The sequence below is a fragment of the Antechinus flavipes genome, chromosome 1, assembly GCF_016432865.1.
Source record: "Antechinus flavipes isolate AdamAnt ecotype Samford, QLD, Australia chromosome 1, AdamAnt_v2, whole genome shotgun sequence".
NCBI lineage: Eukaryota > Metazoa > Chordata > Mammalia > Dasyuromorphia > Dasyuridae > Antechinus > Antechinus flavipes.
In genome coordinates, this window is record NC_067398.1 from 709,216,017 (window position 1) to 709,238,023 (window position 22,007).

At 42.3% G+C, this 22,007-nt stretch overlaps 2 protein-coding genes and 1 long non-coding RNA gene across 3 annotated transcripts in view; 2 read left to right on the forward strand and 1 right to left on the reverse strand.

Annotated features, from left to right (window-relative positions):
- Positions 1 to 1,839, forward strand: part of ANKRD13A (ankyrin repeat domain 13A) — a 38,121-nt gene extending 36,282 nt beyond the window's left edge. Inside the window, exon 15 of the mRNA XM_051973018.1 lies at positions 236 to 1,839. Coding sequence (XP_051828978.1) covers positions 236 to 431 — 196 coding nt within the window. The 3' untranslated portion in view covers positions 432 to 1,839. The remainder of the gene's footprint in view (positions 1 to 235) is intronic.
- An 8,847-nt stretch (positions 1,840 to 10,686) lies between these two features.
- C1H12orf76 (chromosome 1 C12orf76 homolog) lies at positions 10,687 to 13,905 on the reverse strand. The gene is made up of 2 exons (XM_051973019.1): positions 13,640 to 13,905; positions 10,687 to 12,154 (listed from the first exon to the last, which is right to left on the reverse strand). Exons 1-2 carry the CDS (start codon positions 13,806 to 13,808, stop codon positions 12,069 to 12,071), a joined length of 255 nt encoding a protein of 84 aa, XP_051828979.1. The 5' UTR covers positions 13,809 to 13,905; the 3' UTR covers positions 10,687 to 12,068.
- Positions 13,906 to 14,268: 363 nt separating this feature from the next.
- On the forward strand, positions 14,269 to 17,879 carry LOC127545612 (uncharacterized). The gene is made up of 2 exons (XR_007949693.1): positions 14,269 to 14,971; positions 15,938 to 17,879. It is a non-coding gene; the product is annotated as an uncharacterized LOC127545612 (long non-coding RNA).
- The last annotated feature ends 4,128 nt before the right edge of the window (positions 17,880 to 22,007 follow it).

Here is a 22,007-nt window from a genome sequence, read left to right on the forward strand (position 1 = left end):
CTTTTTCACCATCCCTTGAGTCACCTGAAGTTTGGAAGCTTCTGCAATCCCCATGAGTCATGGCCCTGAGGCTTCTGGGGAGACTGATGGGTTCTCTGGGGGGAGAGTTCGCACCCTGGGATCTGACCCGTGCCCCTGGGCCCCTGGAGGAGCTCTTATCTCGGTGGATGTGGGGGGAGAGGGTTGGAAGGAGAAGGGGCTGGCCTGGACTGAGAAGGGTGTTTGTCTTTTCTAGGGCTATTCAGGAGAGTCTGCTCACTAGCTCCAACGGTCTCCAGCCCGGCACTCTGGAGGAGGCCCGGAACTTTGACACAGACCTGCAGCTGGCCATGGAACTGTCTGCCAAGGAGCTGGAAGAGCGGGAGCTGCGGCTCCAGGAGGAGGAGGCCCAGCTGCAGGAGGTCTTACGGCTGTCTCTCACTGAGAAGTAGGGCCTGTGTTCCGTGGCCTGCGCCTGGGCCCGACTCCCTGGGAAGCCGGCCTCCTCCTCGCCGGTGGGCCCTTCGGGTGGTCCGAGGGGGTAGCGGGGCAGAGCCGCCTCCTGTCCGGGCCGTGCAGCCCGAGTCCCCGGGGCTGGTGCTGACTCGCGGTTCACCTCCGCCAAGACTGAACCTAACCCAAAACTCCACCAGGTTTGTGGGCTCCTATTTATCCAGTAACGATGGAATGTCCTCCTGCGGTCGAGGTGCTTTTGCGTGTGTGCTGGTACTCTAGTGCCCACGCCTACGTGCCTCGGCATGAGAGCAGAGCGTCCTTGAGGAGGGGTTCCACTTCTCCTGGCTCACCAAAGAAATGGGGCCGGGCGGGTCTTCCAGATACCTGGAAGCAGGATCTCCGTGTCCCACGGACACTTGCTGTGACCAGCCTTGGGACTGATGAATGTTCGAAGAGAATGCACAGCATCTCTGAGCCCAGGACGAGCCCCCCGCCTCGGGCTTGGGTCCTTGTCCAACTCCCAGGGCAGCTCTCCCTGCCCATACTCTGCCCTGGCCGGGCTGAGCCTGGAAGGGCACTTCCTGTCATCCTCCAGCCCCATAGGGCCCCATTTGGTCAGCTTCTCTATCCCCGAGCTCTCTTCCCCCAAGGGCAGCCCTAGGAAGCTTCAGCTTTGGCAGTTAGGGATTGAGGTTTGGGGCAGTTTGAAACCAAAATAAGAAAGCTTCCATGGAAAGTGCTGGGTCTAAGGGAGGGAACACACACCAAAGTACATCCCGGAGAAGTCCCAGCTGGGACGCCTTCTTGAGGGAAAAGAATGAAATTATCATTAGAAGGTCAGCTCATTGTTGACTGATGGCTCTCGAGCAGCCCAAAGGGAAAGTTCTAATTGCTTTTTACAGTTCAAATCAACACCTTTCTGGATATATATTTTTTTAACAGACACTTTTTATTACTTTTGAAAAAAAAAATAAAGAAAAACCTACTCCCTCCAGTAGCAATATAAGTATATATTTTAACCAGATTTCTCAGGCCTTTTTTAATACCTTTAGCTATTTAACTATTTTGTCTAACCCTTCTGTAAATACCCACCTTCCCTCGAGAGCACCGTTGAACATAAACAGCTACACTCCACACCGGAGGCCACCTTTTTGTTCCCATAGGGATTCCTTCCTGCATCGAGACAACTCGGCCATTTCGACCCTTGGGTGGAATGGCAGCTGCCATTCGGGGGGAGGAGCCTGGGAGATGGAGGGGAGGTGGCTGCTGGGGACCGTTTCAGGATCGTCCCATTAAGGTTGCTGGTAAAATGTTTCTAGTCACATAGGACAATGTTTTTTAATGCCTTATAATCACTTCTCTTTTATGTAACTGTCAAATTAAAATTCCTTCTATGCACAGCCAGTCCCGAGAGTCTGCGTTGCATTTTTCTCAAACTATGCAGCTTATTAGCATTCCGTAAACCTAACTTTCCAGTGTTCCTTGGGAGTTGTTGGCAAATGACGGTTTTGATTCACTGAAGTGAATCCTCCTTGGACTTGCCTGCTGGTGGCCAAGGAAGGATTTCCTGAATCCCCATTGGTGATTCAGTCCAGTGCCGGGGGATCTGTCATGTTGTCAGAGAGTGGTTCATGCATGCGTACAGTGCAATGAGAGGCTCTTCTCAGCTTTTCAGCCAAATACCCAAAGATTTTTCTTTTTTTTTGACTCGTACCATGTTGAGTAGAAGAAATGCAAAGGGGGTTGTGATGGGATAATGAAACATTTCAGTCCTTGAAGGTTCTCTGATTCCGTGTGTGAGTAGTTCTTTTCTTCCTTTTGTCCTTTTTTTCCTTTTCCCTCCTTCCTTTCTTTCCTCCCAGCTGTAGTGGACAAAGAGTTAACCACTCTGTGGCTTCGGTGACGGGCATGAGGTCTGCTGGAGTTGAGTTGGCACGGTGGTAGCCATTTCTGTGTTACAACAAGTCATTGCAGAGACTGCATGGTGCGGGGTTACCGCCTTGATGGTGTTTCTACACAAAGCCAGGGTTGCATCCCGCCATTTCTGAAGGGCCAAAAACAGGCACACTGTTCGTTCTCTAGCAAGGTGGCTGCTGGGAGTGGGGCAGGTTACTGCTGGATTTCCACTTGTCTTCTAGGTTGGGGAAAAGAAGAAGGAATAAGGAAAGGAGAATTAGGGTTGAAGAATTTCTTGAATTGTATTGGCTCCATGCTCTCCATCATGGGCATGAGTTTTTTGTCTGCTCTTGCAAAACAGAACCTATTAACTAGTCTTTTTCTAGAGCTGGGATCTGTCAACTTGTTATTTTTTAAAAAATATTTTGGTAATTATATTTCAGTAATTTGGTTTCCTCGGCAATCTGTATTTTGTGCATTTTAAAACATGATTTTGAGAAGGGGTCCACTGGCATCCATAATACAAAAGAAGAGCTAACCAATGCGGGAGACCTTCCTTCGGTTCTTTCCCTGTTTTGTGGATAAACTGTTACAACGTTTGAGCCATCAGTCTTTTTTATTTTTTTATTTTTTAAGTTTCAGTTTTCTCTTTCATTACGAACTTAACATTATCAACCACAAACATCTTAACGTACAAAGAACTCAAGAGGGTTGTCTGTGAAACTGTTGATGGCTTATGTACAACTCATTGGAGAAAGTTTATATTAAATTTAACACAAGAAAATTGCCTTGTTTTGTGTCCCCTTCTGAATTTTATTGTTCTTCTCTAAAAATGCTTTGTTGATGTCCTGTGGGGAAGGGGTACGTTTTCTATCACTGGCTCTCTCCCCCTCACAGCCCTTCTTGTAACAAGTCTAGTGAAGGAAAACAGCGACATAATCTTCGTGTTGGAGAGGAGAGTCTGTCTCCTGCATCTCTAGTTTCTCACCTTTGCCAAGAAGTGAGATGAGCATTAATTAGCAGCAGTCTTTCCTTACTATTGAATTTTTGCAAATAAATTTGCAAATTAAAAGAAAAATTTTTTCGACGTGCAGGAAGTAGTTTAAAAAGAGTATCGGCTTTGGGCGTTGATGGTGGGGCATAGTGCCTTCTTCCTGATGGGTCCTAGGAAGTAGTTTTACCTTCACAGCTGACTTACAAGGCCAGTATTTTGATTAAATTACTTTGTTAATCAGAATTCTAGTCTTTGAAAGTTATTAGCATTTGGTAGTTTTTTGAGTGTACATATGAGTGTATACAGAATGAATGAATTAAGATACTATGTGCATAGAATCTGCTCTTATGTTCATGTGACTGCTGACCGTGCAAAAGCAACATGGTGTTACAAATTAAAGGACAGTGTCTATTCAAGGACTTCCCATTCTTTTTCCTCCTCCCCCCAACAAATTTATTGCCTTTTATTTTTCCAAATATGTGCAAAGATACTTTTCATCATTCCCCTTTGCAAAACCTTGTGTTCCAAATTTTTCTCCCTCCTTTCCCCCATCCCCTTCCAAAGACAAATAATTCAATATATGTTAAACGTGCAGTTCTTTTATACATATTTCCATATTCGTCATGTTGCACAAGAGAGATCAAAAGGTGAAAAAAAAAAAAACCTAGCAAACAGACCAAAAAAGGTGAAGATGCTGTGCTTTGATCATACTCAGCCCATGCAGACCTTTCTCTGGGTGCAGAGGGCTCTGTCATAAGTCCATTGGAACTGGCCTGAATCACCTGAAGAGAGCTACGCCCATCAGAATTGATCATAGTGTAATCTTGTACCATAATCTCCTGGTTCTGCTCACTTCACTCTGCATCAGTTCTTGTAAGTCTCTCCAGGCCTCTCTGAAATCATTCTGCTGATTGTTCTTACAGAACAATAATATTCCATAACACTTATATATCATATTGAGTCCCTCTCCAGTGAGCATCCACTCAGTTTTCAGTTTCTAGCCAATACAAAAGGGCTGCCACGAACATTTCTGCACATGTGGGTCCCTTTCCCTCCTTTATGCTCTGGGATATAAACCCAGGAGAGACTGCTGGTTCAAAGGGGATGCACAGTTTGGGGGCCTTTGGGCCTAGTCCATAGTGAGGAGGTCTCATTCTTAAAAGGGGGAGTCACCACACTAAGGCAACCAAATGGTACCACAGAGGATAGAGCTTCAGGCCTGGAGTTGTCTTCCTGAATCCTCAGACACTTAGAGTGGCCCGGGCAAGCCACTTAGCCCTGTTTGCCTTAGTTAAAGAGAGTTAGAGGAAGAAATGGAAAAACCATTCCAGTATCTATTGCCAAGAATGCCCCAAATGGGCTCAGATAGAGCTGGGTACAGCTGAAATGACCCAACTCCAACACCATGAACATAGTTTTCAACCTTTAAGTCAGATGGCAACTGGCTTCCTAGATTGTAGCAACGAGGCTTCTTTAGTGGTCTTCTCTACCTAACACCATTTGTTTCTAATGTCATTATTATAAATTATTTTCCTGATTCTGCTATATTCCCAATATCTTACAATCTTCCCCAGCTATTTTGAATACTTAATATTCATCATATTGTAATTCTTTTCTATTTACTTATCATAATTAAAACCAGTCTTCATATCATGGAAATAAAGGGATTTCCAGTTTTTTTTTTTTACTGAACAGAAAGTGTTATTCTGAATCTTTTTGCATATATGGATCCTTTCCTTCTTTTGGGGAATCTCCTTAGTATGGAATTACTAGGTCAAAGGTTAAATTCACTTTAGTGACTTTGGAGGAATGGTTCCAGTGTTTCTAGAATGGTTAGACCAATCCACAGCTCTATCAACATCAACATCTAGAAACACTTCATCGAAAACCTTTCCCCTTGATAGGTGACCAGGCTATCTTTTTTTTCTAGAAATAAATGATCCTGTAGATATCTTATTCTGCTTTTAGAGGGGGGAACAAAAGTGATATAGTATCAAATGATTCCCAGAAAATCTATACTATAGTAATAAGTCAGTGGACAATGCCTTTTAAAATTTGAACATCTGAGTATTTATTACAAAATGAGCAGGTTATTCCACACATTAACAACATCAAACCGTGAGAAGATGAAAAAATTCATTGTACTTGGGAAGGGAAAGCTTGCTTTGAAAAGGATTTCCTCAGACCTATGAAAATACTATGGAGTGGATGTTCATTCTGTCTCCTGAGGTAGAAAATGAGCTGTAAGGGTGAAGATGTAGAATTCGGAAGCTGGATTAGGAGTGGTTGGATTCAATTGCCCGGAAAGAGCCTTTAGAAACTGTCTAATCCATTGTCTTCCATTTTGCATGTGAGGAAGCAGGACACACACACACACACACACACACACAAATGGAGTGATGAGTGCAGGATCATAGAACCAGAACTGAAAGGAACTTTTAGGCTAGAGGAAGTGGAGGTTAGGGAAAATGTGATTTGCCCATGGTCACGTGGGTAGTCAACATTAAGAGTAAAGATTTATGCCCAAGGCTTTTGACTCCAAAACCAGTCCGTTGGCTTTCTATGGTTACCATCCTGACCTATTCAATCACACTTCCTCTCAGAGCCTCAGGTGCCTAGAGAGCCTAGAGAGCTTCCTCTCTAGGGGGTGGATGGAGTGGAAACTCAGTCTTGATTTCCAAGAGCATTTGGGTAAGAGTTTAATCAGATTCAAAAGGGAAAGAACTCATTAATCTTAAACTATTCTAGAAAATCTCAAATAATGCATCAGTATTGTCAACTAGTCAGTACCTTTGTTGAAACTGTTCTAAACCTGCAAATAAATAACTTATTCTCCAACTTTGGCATTAAATAAATACTTTCGAACAATGAGTTTCATAATAGCTTCATTCTGCTACATTTATTTATTATTTAAATATATAAACATTTATTTTGCTAGAAAAACAAAAATCTGTATCTTTTGTTTCCTGGATCTGAAGAAGTTTGCCTAAGAAGAAAATTTTCATTTACAAACTCAGTGTCTCATTTTATCACTTTAAAAATATTTCATGCCTTCAAATTCCCATGAGTGCTGTAGAAAATGAATCAATAAGAGAAATTAATCTTAGTGTGTACAATATAACTAAAACAGCATGAATAAGACTATTGTTGTTTGAAAGCTGGCATTTTCATAGCCAATTTTTTAAAATGAATAATGGAAATCCCCACTAGAAGCAGCTTTTAACCTTTGGCAAAGTTGATCTTTGTGGGGGTTCTTATCAGAGGATAATAGTATCGCATTTTCTTTGAGAATATGTTTTAACATATCTAACATATATAGGACTGCTTGCCATCTAGGGGAGGGGGTGGAGAGAGGGAGGGGGAAAATCGGAACAGAAGCGAGTGCAAGGGATAATGTAAAAAAAATTACCCTGGTATGGATTCTGTCACTATAAAGTTATTATAAAATAAAATATTAAAAAAAAAGAATAGGTTTTAAAAGTTCAGAAGTTGTACTGAGACAGCTCACGGTTCAGTGGAAAGTATGCTGGACCTGGAGTTATAAAGTCCTGACTCAGACAATTACTTATATGATCTAGGACAAGTCACTTAACCTCTGCCTCATTTTCCTCAACTGAAAAATAAGGACAATAATGGTTAGGAGGCTCAAATAAAGCACTAAACACGGTGCCACTTTAAATATTTCCTTTGGTGTGGCAGAGAAGTCCCTGGATTTGTTCTCTTACCATTTACCAGTGTAACAAGCCAGTGCAGTGGCTTAGTGCGTGGTGAATTTGGACTCAGAGGAGCTGGTCAGTTTTGGCTAGCCGGCTTTTTATGATGTTATGAGGTTTAAAGGTGGGGAGAATAAGTTACTTATTTGCAGGTTTAAAGATGGGTTTAAAGATGATGTCTCTTTGGACTTGTAATTTCCTAAAGGGGTTGGATGAAATCAGAGACCCAAGCTTTAACTCCTTTAACTCCTGATATTATTAGCTGCTTTGCTTCTCCAATAGTTAATTTTCTCATGAGCAAATAGGATTTTTATGAGGAAAGTGCTTTCTTCGTTATGATACTCCAGCAGTGGTCCAGGAGCTCCGCTCCTCTGGTATTGATGGCACCCTGTTCTTGCTTTCCCTGTAAAAGTATGCTATGCTTCCAGAGACAGCGAGCAGGATTGGTGAACCCAAGATGCGGAGTTTTCATCATCTCGCCCGTAATTTCATGTCGTAATGAATTACTGTGACTGAAAACCTTTGTCCCCGGGTCACCAGTCCTTCGTTGCTGGGTCTGAACTGTGGACGATGGCCTGGTGTTGGGTTTATGTTCAAACATGGAGAGTGCGGGGAAAGTGCCACATCATTTTGAGGGATGATTAGAGTGAGACGTTGGTAGAATATTTTAAATTAATAATATAATAGCCTGTCAAAATTAATAATAGTGTTCACTTTTTTAAAAACCCAGTGAAGTCGATCCTGGAAGCCACGAAATTTGTGTTGGAATTTGCTAGTTGTCTTCATAGAAAGATAGGAAAACTAGTGTATCCTTAAGTTTTTTTTTTTTTTTTTTTTTTTTTTTTTTGGCACTTGAGCATCTTGCATTTTCCAAAGGGTTTTACAGTAGCATCCTCTTTTTTTTTTTTTTAAATAAATTTTTATTGACAGAACCCATGCCAGGGTAATTTTTTTTTTTTTTACAACATTATCCCTTGCACTCACTTTGTTCCAATTTTTCCCCTCCCTTCCTCCCCCCTCTCCCCCAGACGGCAAGCAGTCCTATACATGTTAAATAGGTTACAGTATATCCTAGATACAATATATATGTGCAGATCCAAACAGTTCTCTTGTTGCACAGGGAGAAATGGATTCAGAAGGTATAAATAATCCGGGAAGAAAAACAAAAATAGTAGCATCCTCTTAATTCCCAAAGTGGTTGCCTAAGTTTCCATAGAAAGATGACTGACATCTTAGTGTAAAATGTTAAATATGCAAATCCACAAGTAGGTTTCAATTTATTCTCATAAATTAGTTTTAAATCTATTCAGTTCTAGTAGTAGGCTGCACACATAATTTGTCATGTACAGCAGAAGGGCATTTAGTAAAAGTATCAGGATTGGCCCACTGGCTTTCTTTTTAAGAAATCATTGATGCTTTTTGTTTTTATGCCATTTACATTTTTGAAGAAGTTCTTCCTCCCTCTACCTGGAAAGTCATTCCTTGTAATGAAGAATAAAAAAAGAAAAAAGTTCCATGAATCTAAACAAGGTAACATGTCCCCTAAGTTTGGCATTATTTTCAAAGTTCCATACTTTTGGTCCCTTGCTTCCAGGAAAAAGTATATTTTCATATCTTGTTGCTGGGAACATGTACAGTTTTATGTAAATCAGTTTGGTTTTTTCCTTTACATTGTAGTCATCATGTATATTATTCACCTGGTTCTGCTTGCTTATGTGCAAGGCTTCCCATTGTAATTGTTCAGCTATTATCACCTGTACCTGGCTCTCCATGACCCCACTTGGGGTTTTCTTGGCAGAGATACTGGAGTAATTTGCCATTTCCTTCTTTAGCTCATTTTACAGATGAGGAAACCGAGGCAAACAGGACAAAGTGACTTGCCCAGGATCACACAGTTATTGAAGTCTGAGGCCAGATTTGAACTTGGGTCTTCCCGACTTGGGGACCCAGTGCTTCATCCACCTATCTTCTGGTTCAGCCATATTCCATTGTATTCAGATAATTCTGATTTCTTTCAGTTTGGCTAACCATTTCCTAATTTTAATGCACGAACCATTGCTGGAATCATTCAGCAAGTATTCAAGTGCCTACCATGTGCCAGACAAGTAAGTTCTTTCTTTCTACTGGGAAATTTTGATTGATGATTTTCAAGAAGAAAGTCAGGCTGATGTCCAGTCTGGGAATCATCCTTAAGTCTACCCCTTTGTAAAGTGGAGGGTTCCATTCAATTCAATAAGATTTGTTAGATTTCCTATGTGAAACGTATGGGTTATTGAGGACTCTTCCATCTCTAAGTCCTATGATCTAATCATTTTCTGACATCACTTTCAGCTTTTATGGTGGATGTGCCTATTTCAAAACTCTTTTTTTCTCCCACTTAATTTCAGTTCCATAAGTAAGAAAGAAGTTTGTGTAGGGGGGGGGGTGGGGGAGTCATCTGAGACCGATTCTAAGAATCTCTAATTTTGAAAAAAACAATTACTGTTACTGCCAATCTTAATTTCCAAGGGTCATTATTGTGAAGAAAGTGTGGCACTGAAGAGTGAATTTTTGAGAGCTTTGCTGTCCCCATTCTATCTGGGATGCTTGTTGGTTACCACTGGCAAAGATGGGATAAAAGAATCTTTGTCTCCCCAGCACAAGGTGGGGTCAGAGGGTAACAGCATGGCACCCTTTGACTTTAGTGTCTTCCTCAAAACTGACAAAACATACACAATTTTACACTTCAAGAAAATGATTTCAGTTCACCTATCTTGGGCCACTGGGATTTGGAGACAGGAGGACCATCTGGCTTAATTTTATTAATGAGGCATGGGAGTTCAGTGACTTAAGGTCAAGTAGGACAACCAATATTTTCTATCCTGCAAGCCCCTCTTCCTTCTACTCTACTGATGTTCCAGCCCTCTGGCCACTCTTTTGTCCCAGTCTGTCACAAAACTTCCATGGCTATGAAAAAAAGCTTTCCCTTTGCCAATGTTTTCATCTTTGCTCTATGGTATTCCTTTACAGCATCAGTACAATGTTATTTTTTCCTTTAGACTCTGAACATGAAGCTCTGAAGCAGCACAGGCAGCAGGGCCACCCTATCCCCATGGCCAGAAAAAATTTTCCTCCTCCAAAATTAAATGTAGAAAAACATTTACCTGCAGGTTCTGGGTTTATTAAGGTTTTAGTGTTGTGATTATTTTCTCACTGGGAACCTCTTTTTAAATGGGCACTGCACATTCACCATTGGCTATCTTTTAGGTTTGTTTTTAAAGTTAAATGTTTTTGACTTGTTCTAGCCTTCCAACTAAAGCTCTGGGACCCAGCTGGCAATGAAGTGGAGAAAAAAGTAGAATAAGGAGAATTAGATGGATTAATCTGTGTCTCAAAGGCAAATTTTAGCTAATCATCTGTGGTTCACTTGAACTACTTAGGGACTTATTGACTTCTCACACTAACATTGAACTTACAAGTACAGCAGAACTAGGCCTATCAAATCAATTAATTTAGAAAGATGAGTCTCCTCCCCAACATCAATACATAGCTTTTTCCCATTTATTCCCATTCATATTCAGAAAGTAGGTTTGTGGGGAATTGATTTAACAGATTTTTTTTTTTTTTTTACAGGTTAGGTAAAAAAAAAAACAACACAACTTAAAAGTCTTAAGTATAAGTAGGATTTCAGTTTAATTCCTATTTTGCTTGAAAACATAAAATTGGCCAACTAAATGGATCTCTATTATGGATAACAAAGCAAAAAACATCAGGTGATACATTACTAAATCTTAATGTACAAATGTATGTGTGGGAATACACATTGAGAGATCATTACAGCAGACCCTGGTTACAAAAAGCCAGTGTTATAATTTGAATAGAACAGAAAGTAAACATTTTGACAAATCAAAACAACTAAATCTAGTACTTCTAAAATAAATACTAATGATACTTTTGTATTTATAAGAATTGTCCTACTTGAAAAACAGGAAACAAAAAACCTTCCAGTTCATTCTTAACAGTGCAAAATAATTAGCAGCATTTACAATGAGTTAAGATTTAGTTTGTGTAAACACTCACATCCACTATACACAGTGGACCCGAAAAGCTGCCCTTGAGAAGCCTTTATTCACCCTTCCACCCCAGGACTGACCCCCGCTGGAACGCCAGCTTTCTTTAAAAGAACTCTGTGGGATTTGGGCACAGTTCGTAATGAGTCTCTAGCTTTAGATTTTACATTTAGCTTAAAGCTTGATGGCCATTTTAAGATAAAACTTTCCAGATGTGAAATGCTTTACTTCATTTCAGAGCATCATCACAGTGCCTATCTCAACAACTTATTTTCTAGTGGGACTTTTAAATCTTGACCTTTTCAGATAGCTATTAAGTGTGTCTCAATGCTTTAAGACAAAGACAAGCACCTACAAAAACACACTTAACCTTTCCAGTTAAACACAAGTGCTTTCTAGACATATTATGAAACTGCTTTTAAGTGCAAAGTCGGGGACCAAGAAGCTGATGCATAGAGAAGTACGCAGTTTTACCAGCTCCCTGAAAAAAGCTCTGCACTCATAGTTTTACTAGGTCAACCATGAGCTTTGCTTAAAAAGGAATCTGTTCTCATTTTTCATTTTCATTGAACAGAACATGAATCCTAAGAAAGTTTAAATTCTTATGAATATCTACGAACATTAATAATAATCTCTTCCAAGAGGGCTTTTACAGATATTACCCAAAGTAAACTTGCTTTTAAAAAAAAAAGGACACCTTGATGATTCAGGTCTGTCTTCTGTTAATCACACCAAAAGCAAAAATCTCTAAGTGTCTGATTATTTATATACAGTGTGAGGAAAAAATACTTGTTAGCAGTTGGTTTCTCTAAATCATTTGATTATAGGTGGAAGCTCTTGCTGTACAGTCCTTTTGTCTGGTCCTCAGAGGATGTGTGGGTTTCAAGTACTCGGGTTATGATCCCAGCTGCTCCAGTAGCACCCCATGGACCAGCTTCTCATGTTCCCAAAAAGAGTCTGCAGAATTCACTTGCTCTCCAGTTAGCGACGTCGAAGGGGCTTGTAGACGCAAATGGCCATAAGTATCATAGTGACCAACAGGATACTGAAGATGCTTCCCATAAGCACTGCAAAAATCAAAACATCAATGACAGACACAAATTCTTTAGACATCCTAGGAGTTTTTTAACATAAACCAGAGGGTTCTTAAGTGGTTCATGGATAGATTTCCAGGGATCTGTGAACTTAGATGGAAAAAAAACAACCCACTAACCTCTAACGGAAATTTAACATTTTCTTCAATCATTTAAAAACATGGTTCTGAGAAGTTTATATATTTCACCAACCAGTACCAAAGGTGGGGAGGGGAAATTGAGCAATAATCTGTAAAAGCAGAAATGTTTAAAAACCCCTAATAGGTTTCTCTTAAAAGATGTGAATTTGGCAAAAAAAAAATAAAAAATTGGCACTAATAGCTCATCTGAATAGCACTTTACTCTATGGATCAGACTTTTCTTATAACAGCCATATTTAGTGCTTTATGATTTATTGAACGCAATCAACTTGACTAGGGCAGTCAAGACTAACTGCAAAGACTAACAAAAATTGTCCTGTCACAGCAGCACTTACTCTTAGAGCTCATTTCACAATCAAAATCTCTTAAATGCTTAGATGAGAAAGCAAATCTGTTACCCGACATCTGAGCTTCTGGCACTAGTGTTTTTTCTTTCTTTTTTTTAAAGACACTAGTAACTTCAACAACCCTCAGAGTGCTTTCAAACCTCCTAACTCAGAAGCCTGCCAACAACCTTAACGCCACAGTACTGACTCTTAATCCTTTTTCTGAGACATGTGGCCAGGTCTCTTGGGAAAGGAGGGTTATAAAGTTAATGTTTGTTCCAATTCATTTGAATTTTTTAAAAAATAGAACTATAGTCATGGCACATTCGCAACTCCCGACACTTAACGAACCGTTGCTTTGGTAAAGACATGGGGCTGAGGATGGCCCTTCACCGGGCCAGAACTCCCAGAAGAGGCGCCTTCTCCCCGAGTAGGGCAGTCCGGATCCGACCCAAAACCCGAGGGATTAGGCCGCCCGCCAATGGGCAGCCCAGCCCACCTCCCTTCAGCCGGGGTCCCTCTCAGCCCGAGATTATTTGGCTCCCTATCTTTTCTGGGGTTTTCAGAGCGCTCCCGTTCTGACAGCTCCAGGACCCTTCCTGTCCCAGAATTAAGCCAAAGGCTCAGGGCAGCGGGGCTCGGATCACGCTCTCTGGGTCCAACCCACGGTGCCCCGTGGGCCGCCTTCTCCCAAGAGCTGGAATGACAAAAGCCGGACCTGTATCAGGCAGGCGAGGCTCCTGAATCCAAACGCTCACCACCAAGCTCGGGATCACCTGACTAAAAGTGGGATTTGAACAAGACGCTGTGGGAAAAGACCCCAGATTTCTCCCATATGGGTGACCCCGGGCTGGTCGCGCCTGCCTCAGTTTCTCCACCTGTCAAACCGGGATAATAAAAGCCTAATCTGTGTCAAGCTTTGTAGAGACAAGCGCCAGTTTAGCCCGGGGATTTAGCCGCGGCCCCGCCCGCCGTTCGGTTCCGCCTCTCACCTAGGTTCTGCCCGCGCAAAACGGCGTAAGGCCGGGCTCGCTCCGGAGGCGTCCCGGCGGGGCTCGGGGCCTCCGTCAGCCCCGGTAGGAGTCCGCCCATCCCGAAGACGAGGAGCAGCAGCCACCGCCGCCCTCGCGGCCAGAGACCCTCCGCCTGCCTCAGTCGCATCTCCTCGGTTTCCAGCGCGCGCCGCTGCGGGAGCCTGGAGGCAGGACTTCCGCCCAGCGCCGAGGCCACACCCCCAGCTCGCAGGGAGGGCTACCCCATTGGCTTTTCCTTGTCGGGCTCCCTCCTCCGCCCGACTTTCTGACTGCTCGCGCGAAGTCCGTTAAGTAGCTCCTGGGGCGTTGGTCACGCCTACCTCGGAGTAAGCTCTTGTGATTGGCTTTTCCTTTGAGATCCGCCCTAAAAGATCCTTCCTATAATCTGTTTGCTATAGTTTGCTCTTCTCCCTTCTGCCCCGCCTTGAGGTATCACGAGGTCCGGCGTCGTCCGTTGGGCCGATGAAGGAGAAGCAGGTCCCGCCCATCCGCCCCACTGGTTTCTCTGATTGGCGCCTTCTCGCCGCGCTCCCCCACTAACAGACTCTGTAACGTCCTCGTGATTCCTCTGTCGCGCGCTCTCTCTAACCGTCGCCAGCTGCGCCGTGACGTCACGCGCGCAGGCCGCACTCCTCAGGCGCTGTTGTTTCCTTAACCGCTCAGTCGGCTGCGAGGCGCCCCCGGTGGCTGGCTTGGTTTGGGCTTCTGCGGGGCTCCTGGTACAGGGGGAAGAAGACTGGATTTGGAGGCAATTCATCAAAAGCTTTGGTGGGGCCTCCACGAGTGTGGTTGAGGCCGAGCCCTCGATGGGAGCCGCCGGGACGTGGCGGCCTCCAAGTGTTATTATTCTCATTTTATAGATGAGGAAACTGAGGCACGGGGGGCTTACGTGTCTGAGGAGGGAGTTGAGCCCACCCCTACGCAGCAGCCCTATATTGCAGCCCCACGTTTCTATTCCAGCCTCACCTGTAACCTCACGAGCCCCCCTTTTTACTTTTTGATAGCCTCTCTACAGAGCTTTTTAAAAAGTTTATTTAAAAAACATTTTTTTAAGATGGAGAAAGAACATTGAATGTTGCTGGGCCCAACTGCCTCACGTGACAGAGGGTGATCCTTTGTCCAGGTCCCCGGGGGTGGGGGTTATCCCGCTGCCTGGAGGTGGGCGTCCCCCTCGGGGGCTGTGATGCTTTCCCTTAAAGCTTCTCGATGACGCCTCTCAGTGGGTGCAGGAAAAGGGCATTTGGCAAACGTCCCTACTGTGCGCAGGACCTCCCGGACGGATGGCGTTAAGTAAGCCTTAGTCTGTTTGTCTTTGGGGGTGGGGGACTCCCAGAATCACACCCTACTAGTAGCTGAGGCAGCCTTTGACCTTGGCTCCTCTTGCTGCATCCCTCAGTCCCCGCGGGCCGAGCCCCAGCGCGTGAGACTGGTGGGTTGTAGAGGGGCGGGGGCGGGGCGGGAGTGGATTGGAGGGGACTCGTGTGGGCACGCCCACAGGGAAAGCAGGAGGGAGCAATGGGAGGAAGGCGAGGAGGGGAGAGGGGCAACTTGGTGAGGCAATGATTAGAAAAACATGGGGGGCCGGGGGAGTTTGAGTAGTCTCTTTATCCTGAGAAGGCAAAATTAATTTGATCTAGATTATTTAGGGGAAAAAACAAGACTTGGTAGCTTTTTGTAATTAGAGGAACCCGTTCAGTTTAAGGCTATTGCTAGACTGCAGAGCGTCCTGAGGAAGGGCCACCTGGATGGACCAGGTCACACGCTGGGGCTGGAATGAAGCCCCTGGGAGGGTTATAGCGCCCACTAGCTACGGGGTGATTTGGGATGGGATCGATCGCCAACCTTGGCCCCGAAAGGGCAGACTCGTCTGTTTGGCCTCAAAGGGTAGAAGCCAAAGCAAGGCGGGAGGGGGGGGGGGGATTTTGGAGCTGGCCCGGAAGCAGAATAGGGCAGCCCAGGTCGTCCAGCCCAAAGGAGTGTTAGGGCGCGTTATGGTGAGTATTGCTTTTGGGACTAGCTGGTCCCAGCAGGGGCTGCTGCAGTCTCTTCCCTGTGCTTGTGCCAGTGGAGGATGTGTGAAGGAGGCAAGGAATGCGGGAGTTGGGGGTGTGTGAGGCAGAAGCTGGATTTGGACCTTGGCTCTGCTCATACCTGTGTGACATCGGACAGGTAACTTCATCGGGGTCTCATTTATCTTCACAAATGGCGGTGGGCTCTGTTCCAGCTCTAAATCGGTGATTTTGGTTTCTTCCTCAGCTTTTGCAAGTCCTCCCCAAACCGAATGACAAAACTTGGAATTAGGTGAAAGAACCCTCTTGGGCACTATCTTCTTCCAAAATTTTTCTGGAGCTCAGTGTATGATGATGCTACCTCAGTCCGGATTCTTATTGGAAGAGAGTTTTTTTAGCATCTGGTGGGAAGTTGATCCTGAACTCTTGTGAGATAGATGGGCTACAAGGAAACCAGATGCCCTGCAGTTGTGCGTAGGATTGAAACGCTACCAGCCCAGGGGCTCCTCAGCCTAGACAGACTGTGCATTCCTGACTTGAGTTCTTCAGAGATCTAGAACTGAGATTACAGGTTCTAAGCCCCAGAGATGGATCTCTGGGCAAATTGCTAAGACTATAATAAAACTCCTTTTTTAGTCACAGACTTTCAAGTTATTTTTGGAGTAGAGAAGAGAGAGCTCGCCCAAATCTCTTCCAGAACTTCTTTTTATTCCTCGAATCACTTTAGAGGCTGATTAGCCAGCCCAGGAAGCAAAGTTGGGAAGACTGACAACAACCTATCTTCCCTGGAGGTTGTAGGGGGGGTGTTAGTGTTTATTGCATGATTCATTTTCCTTCCTATATTATTTTTTTTAAGTGCTTTCTTAGGTAAATACTCCTCCTACACTACTATAATGTTAAAAATAAGTTACTTCTGACTGGTCAAGAGAGGTTCAGAGGAAAATGGGGGCTCATGAGCAGTGGTGGACTAGATGGCGGTGAACCCAGAGTGGTTTTGAGGGAACCAGAATGTGGCCATGCAAGTGCTGCACTCATGAATCCTGGTGGCTTGTGGTCTGGTCCAGGGCATTTGTCAGTCAACATTTGGTTTGCCCACGCAGTCACATCTCTGGGACTTTCCTTTTGTCCTTCGCTAAAACACCACAGGAGGGAATCTGCTTGAGGAATTAAAAGGAGAGGAGCATGGTCACCTGACCCTTTCAAAGAGTCGCACAGCCTTCAGAATAGTCAGCTCCCTACTCCCCCTTTTGGGGTACAATGGGAACTTGCTACCAATTGGGTCAGTTGATTTTATCTAGTTGGGGTTTTTTGTTAGGTTGGGACATATTGGGAAATAAATGAGGTTTAAAAAACGACACATCGATAAGACTTTAAAACATTGGTATTGGCTTATGTTACAATGATGGCCAGAGCCCAGCCCCAACAGGCCGCCCATCATTCTGCCATATCTTGATGCTTATGGGGTTTGAAAGATTTTAGTCCTGCAGTCCCCGATCAAAATACAATGTTGCTGGAAAGTCTTAAATTTCAATTATGAACTAACTTTAAGATGAATAGAACTAGGAGTGAAGAGAAGGGGTTAGTTGGAGGGGAGGCAGAGAATGATGAGTAGAAGCTCCAAAGTGACTCCCTTTATTCTTACATATGACTACTTCTCCCCAAGGTTTGTTTTTCTTAATATGTCCTTCATGGGCTATTATAAATATCAACCACTTTCATTCTGCAGCTAGCGGGGGCCGTAGTGCACAGAGAATGGGTTATTGTTTGGTTGGTGTCCTTCATTCTTGAAGAGGACCAAGATGACATCATTGTTAAGAGTCGAGTTAGTGTGTCCAGTTGTGGCTGATAAGACCAACATGAGCTCTGAGTGCTCTGCCACAGGGTTAACACCCAGTCCCTGTGAACATTTTGGGGCAACATGAGTTCTCCATTAAACTCAAGTACACATTTGGCTGCAGTTAGGAAGACTCATCTTTCTGAGTTCCCTGTGTGACCTCAGGTCACTAGCCGTATGATCCAGGACAAGTCACTTCAACCTGTTTCCTCATCTGTAAAATGGGCTGGAGAAGGAAATGACAAACCACTCCAGTATCTGTGCAAAGAAAACCCCAAATGGGATCATGAAGAATCGACATGGCTGAAAAACAGAATGACAATATCTGTTTATTGAATAAATTTTTAAAAAAGTTTCCAAATTGTCAGTTTTGCTCATTTCTTTGAATTGTCCTTTACAGGAGTGAAGATCAATGAGGTGAGTGTGTGATAATGGAAAGTAAGCTTTTTGAGGACAGAGACCTGGCGCACATTGTCTGGCTTTTGATAATACCAATGCTCTTTAAGAATGGCAGTATGAATAACTGAGTAGATTGTGGTATATGAATGTGATGTGAATCCTGAAATTTTAGTCTCTTTTCAGGAAATGCTAACATGGAATAGAACTTTGCTCAATTCATCATAGTTAAGGCAATCTGGATGTGCTCAGATTGCCTTAACTAGCATGTTTAAGCTAGTGTCATCTAGGCAGTCTCTACATCTCAGTATACATCCTTATTTTCTCTTTATTTTTCCCTTCTCCCCTGAGAAACCCCAAGCGTGTATATTTTCCTTATAAAAAGTGTTTAAGATCTTGGTTAAGTCCTTTCAGCTAAAAACCTGCCATGAGGTAATCTCTCCCTAGTAAGTTTTCCCTTTAATGGCAGTCTTACTAAAGCTAATTATAGTCTGCTTAACTCTGGATTCAATTTGCCAGTCAATGGCATACTCGGGCCTCATGACATATTCCTTTAATGGATTCTTCCAAACTCCTCTCCTAGTTCCAATCTTTCATATTTACCACTCCTGGTGTCTTGTTTTACTCTTTTGTCTGTAACCTCTTCAGAATGTGCTTTTTGGCAAGGAATGGCCATTGTGAATTTGTCAGGTGTGTATTTCCAACTAGGAATTGCTACCCTGACTTCATCAAATAATAGAATGTTTTAATGGAATACTAATGCATCTTAAATATCAACTGCAAAGAAAAAGATCGGTGTGTTATAACTGAACCAACTACAACTAAGGCAAATCTCAGTCTGGAAAAATAGGGGCACAGAAGCAAATGTTTAGGAAGAAAATGACTTTTTTTTTAATTGAGCAGAAGTTTTTGTATTTTTTGTATAAGTGCAGCACTGACTGTGCAGGATATATAGTCATTTCACCACAACAGTAAAATTAACATTCATACAATGCAAAAATACATAATTTTTGGACAAAAAAGGGGTATAAATAATTCAGAAATAATGCAGAGGGGTGATTTTATAGATCTGATACAACAGTCTTCTGGCTCCAAGGTCCATAGGCCTGAGACTTGGCTCTAGTAGTCTTGTACTTTTATCTAAGAACAAAGGGCCCTGTATATTTGCGATTCACCTATAAAAACCAACTCCTGTTGCTTAGAAGCCAAGATTGGACCCAGAAATGCCTAAATCCTGTGAGTACCTAAAATTCATAGCTCATTTGCACATTATAATGTTTTTGGGGAGAGATGATCTTGTTTTAGCCAACAGAATTATGTGTATATTATGCTAACTATGTAAATTAGCTTTGAATTATTTTCTTTAAGCAGACAAAATTTTTAGCCTAGTTCTTATGTGTCTGATGTAGATGCCAGATTTAGGCAGCAAATGTTGGGGTCTGGTCATGTAAATTCACAGTGGTCATTAATTTGGCAAAAAAGGTTTATTTAGGGAAGAGGTCATAGAAAATGATGGAATATGATAGACACCAGGAATGGTAAATATGAGAATGGGAGAGCATAGAAAGGAGTTTTAATGATGGGAAGAGTAAGTATCAGGAGAAAGAAACAGCTCATGAGGTTGGGGCATGCTCTAAGCTGGCAGGCTAAATCTCAAAAGGGATGGCGCTCCAAAAGGTTTTAAGTTGGTCTGGAGAGAGAGCATTTGGCATGGGCTAAGGGAAAAGACGCTAGGAGACGGTGCCTCAGTGGACTGAGCCAAAGGAGGGCAGTAGTGAAAGCACGGCCCATGTGAGAATTAAACTTTTAAGGTTTGTTTCCACAATTGAGAAGTTTCAGAGTGTCTCAACCTTCCTCTCAGTTGCCATGGTAGAAAAGAATGGGATATAAGTTTTAGGGTCTTTACATTCTAAGAGAATGTCTTAAATCAACAGATGTAACCACAGGTGCTGGTTGAGTGCAAATGATCTGGGTTTATGTCCTGGCAAGTAAAATTTTTGATTGAGCATGTTTAGTAAGCTTCATGTATATTAATTTCTCCCTTGAGGTGATTGCCACCATTTTTGAATGTATGATGGTGTGGCAAAAGGGGAAAACATGGAAATGTCAAGGATTGCATGTACTGGGAGTGTCATGAAATAGATTTTGGAAGGATCTCCAATTTAAATTCTGAGGAAGGCGAGCTTATGCATTGTAACTGCTGTTTCTGGTGTCTATAAATTGGGTTTGTGTCCCCTCTTCCTCCTTGCAAGAGACTTCCTCTACTCCAAGAATTTGGGTCTGAAGTTTTCATTTCTAATGACCTATGAGCTGTTTTATAGGAAAATTTAGCCTTAGGGATTTGACATAATTTGAATTTCTGACTGGATTACTTCCAGAGGCTGGGACCATGAAATTAAATTTATCACAATTATTAGAGCTTTCTTCCTGTCTGCTCCAGGGAATATATATATATATATATATATATATATATATATACACATATATATATATATTTTTTATCAATTCTTCAGTTTCTTTCTACCAATCATATTGTTTGGCAACCCTTTTCCTGGACCAGACTAGATTTCGTAGAGAGAAAATTAAAATGTTAAATAATTCTCTTAAGGACCAAAGTTCATGTACTTTATGTCATTTTTAATACTCTTTACAACAGGTAAAATTCAAAATATCTCATGTTTAGTTCCATACAGTAAGCATAAAACACTATTGGGGATAGGAAGATGGATTAGTAATCTAATTCATATGGATAAGTGAATCTAAAGAATGTCAAAGTGATTTCAAAAAGAAGAGAATGGTGATGTTAGAAATATGTTACAAAGATAAAAAGACTTCAGGAGTGTATGAAGTAAACTAGTTTATAGACATGGGAATGAGCCTTTTTATTTCCTACCTTTGAAGCACAAGGTCCCTCCCTTAGCGAGGGATGACAAACTTCATAACAGATTTCCTGGTCCTCCCATTGCATATTCCTTCTAAAAACATTCCCTCTCTCTCCTCATACAACCCATGTTCAAAAATGGCAGAAAACTCCTTCTTTGGAAGGAGAAGTTAATATCAACACATTAGGCATGCTCATTCAGTGCTTGTAGTTACCTTTTTTTTTTAATTAAAACTTTTTATTTTTTAAAACATTTGTATAGATAATTTTCAGCATTCACCCTTGTAAAACCTTGTGTCCCAAATTTTTCCCCCCTCCCTTCCTCCTCCTCCCTTCTTTATAAGGATGGCAGGTAATCCAATATATGTTACATATATGCAATTCTTCTATACATATTTCCACAATTATGCTGCAGAGGAAAAAGTCAGATCCAAAAGAAAACAAATGAGAAAGAAAACCAAATGCAAGCAAACAGCAATAAAAAAAGTGAAAATACTATGATTGTGATCCACACTCCCCATAGCACTCTTTCTTGGTGCAGATGGCTCTCTCCATCACAAGACCATTGGAACTGGCCTGAATCACCTTGCTATTGAATATAGTTCCTGACTTTGCCTTGGCATATAGACTCCCAAATATTTTATATTATCTACAGTTATTTTAAATGGAATTTTTCTTTGTATCACTTGCGGCTGGACTTTGTTGGTAACATATAAAACTACTGATGGATTTATTTTGTATCCTGCAATTTTGCTAACGTTGTGAATTGTTTCTATTAGTTTTTTAGTTCATTCTCTAGGATTCTCTAAGTATTCCATCATATCTGCGAAGAGTGATAATTTGGTTTCATTACCCACTCTAATTCCTTTAATTTCTTTTTCTTCTCTTATTGCTAAAGCTAACTTTCATCCCCATGCAGATGATTCCCAAATTTACATTTCCACTTCAAATCTCTCTCCTGATCTTCATGTACGCCTTTCCAATTGTCTACTGAATATTTTGAATTGGTTTTCTGATAAGCATCCCAATGTTATAATGTATAAAATAATATGCATCTTCTCCCCGCCCCCCCCCCCCTTTTTAAAGTTTAGTCACTTGGAATCATAACCTTGGTGGTGTTTTGAACTCATTTTCCCAGCCTTATTTTACGTTATTGTCCTCTCTACAATCTACATTTTATCCAGATTTGCCTTCTTGCTATCTAAC

Coding starts and splice junctions, on each gene's coding strand:
- C1H12orf76 (XM_051973019.1), bottom strand. CDS start 13,808: ATGCGACTGAGGCAGGCGGAGGGTCTCTGGCCGCGAGGGCGGCGGTGG. Junction 12,155..13,639: donor TTTGCGCGGGCAGAACCTAG/GTGAGAGGCGGA, acceptor TGATTTTTGCAG/TGCTTATGGGAAGCATCTTC.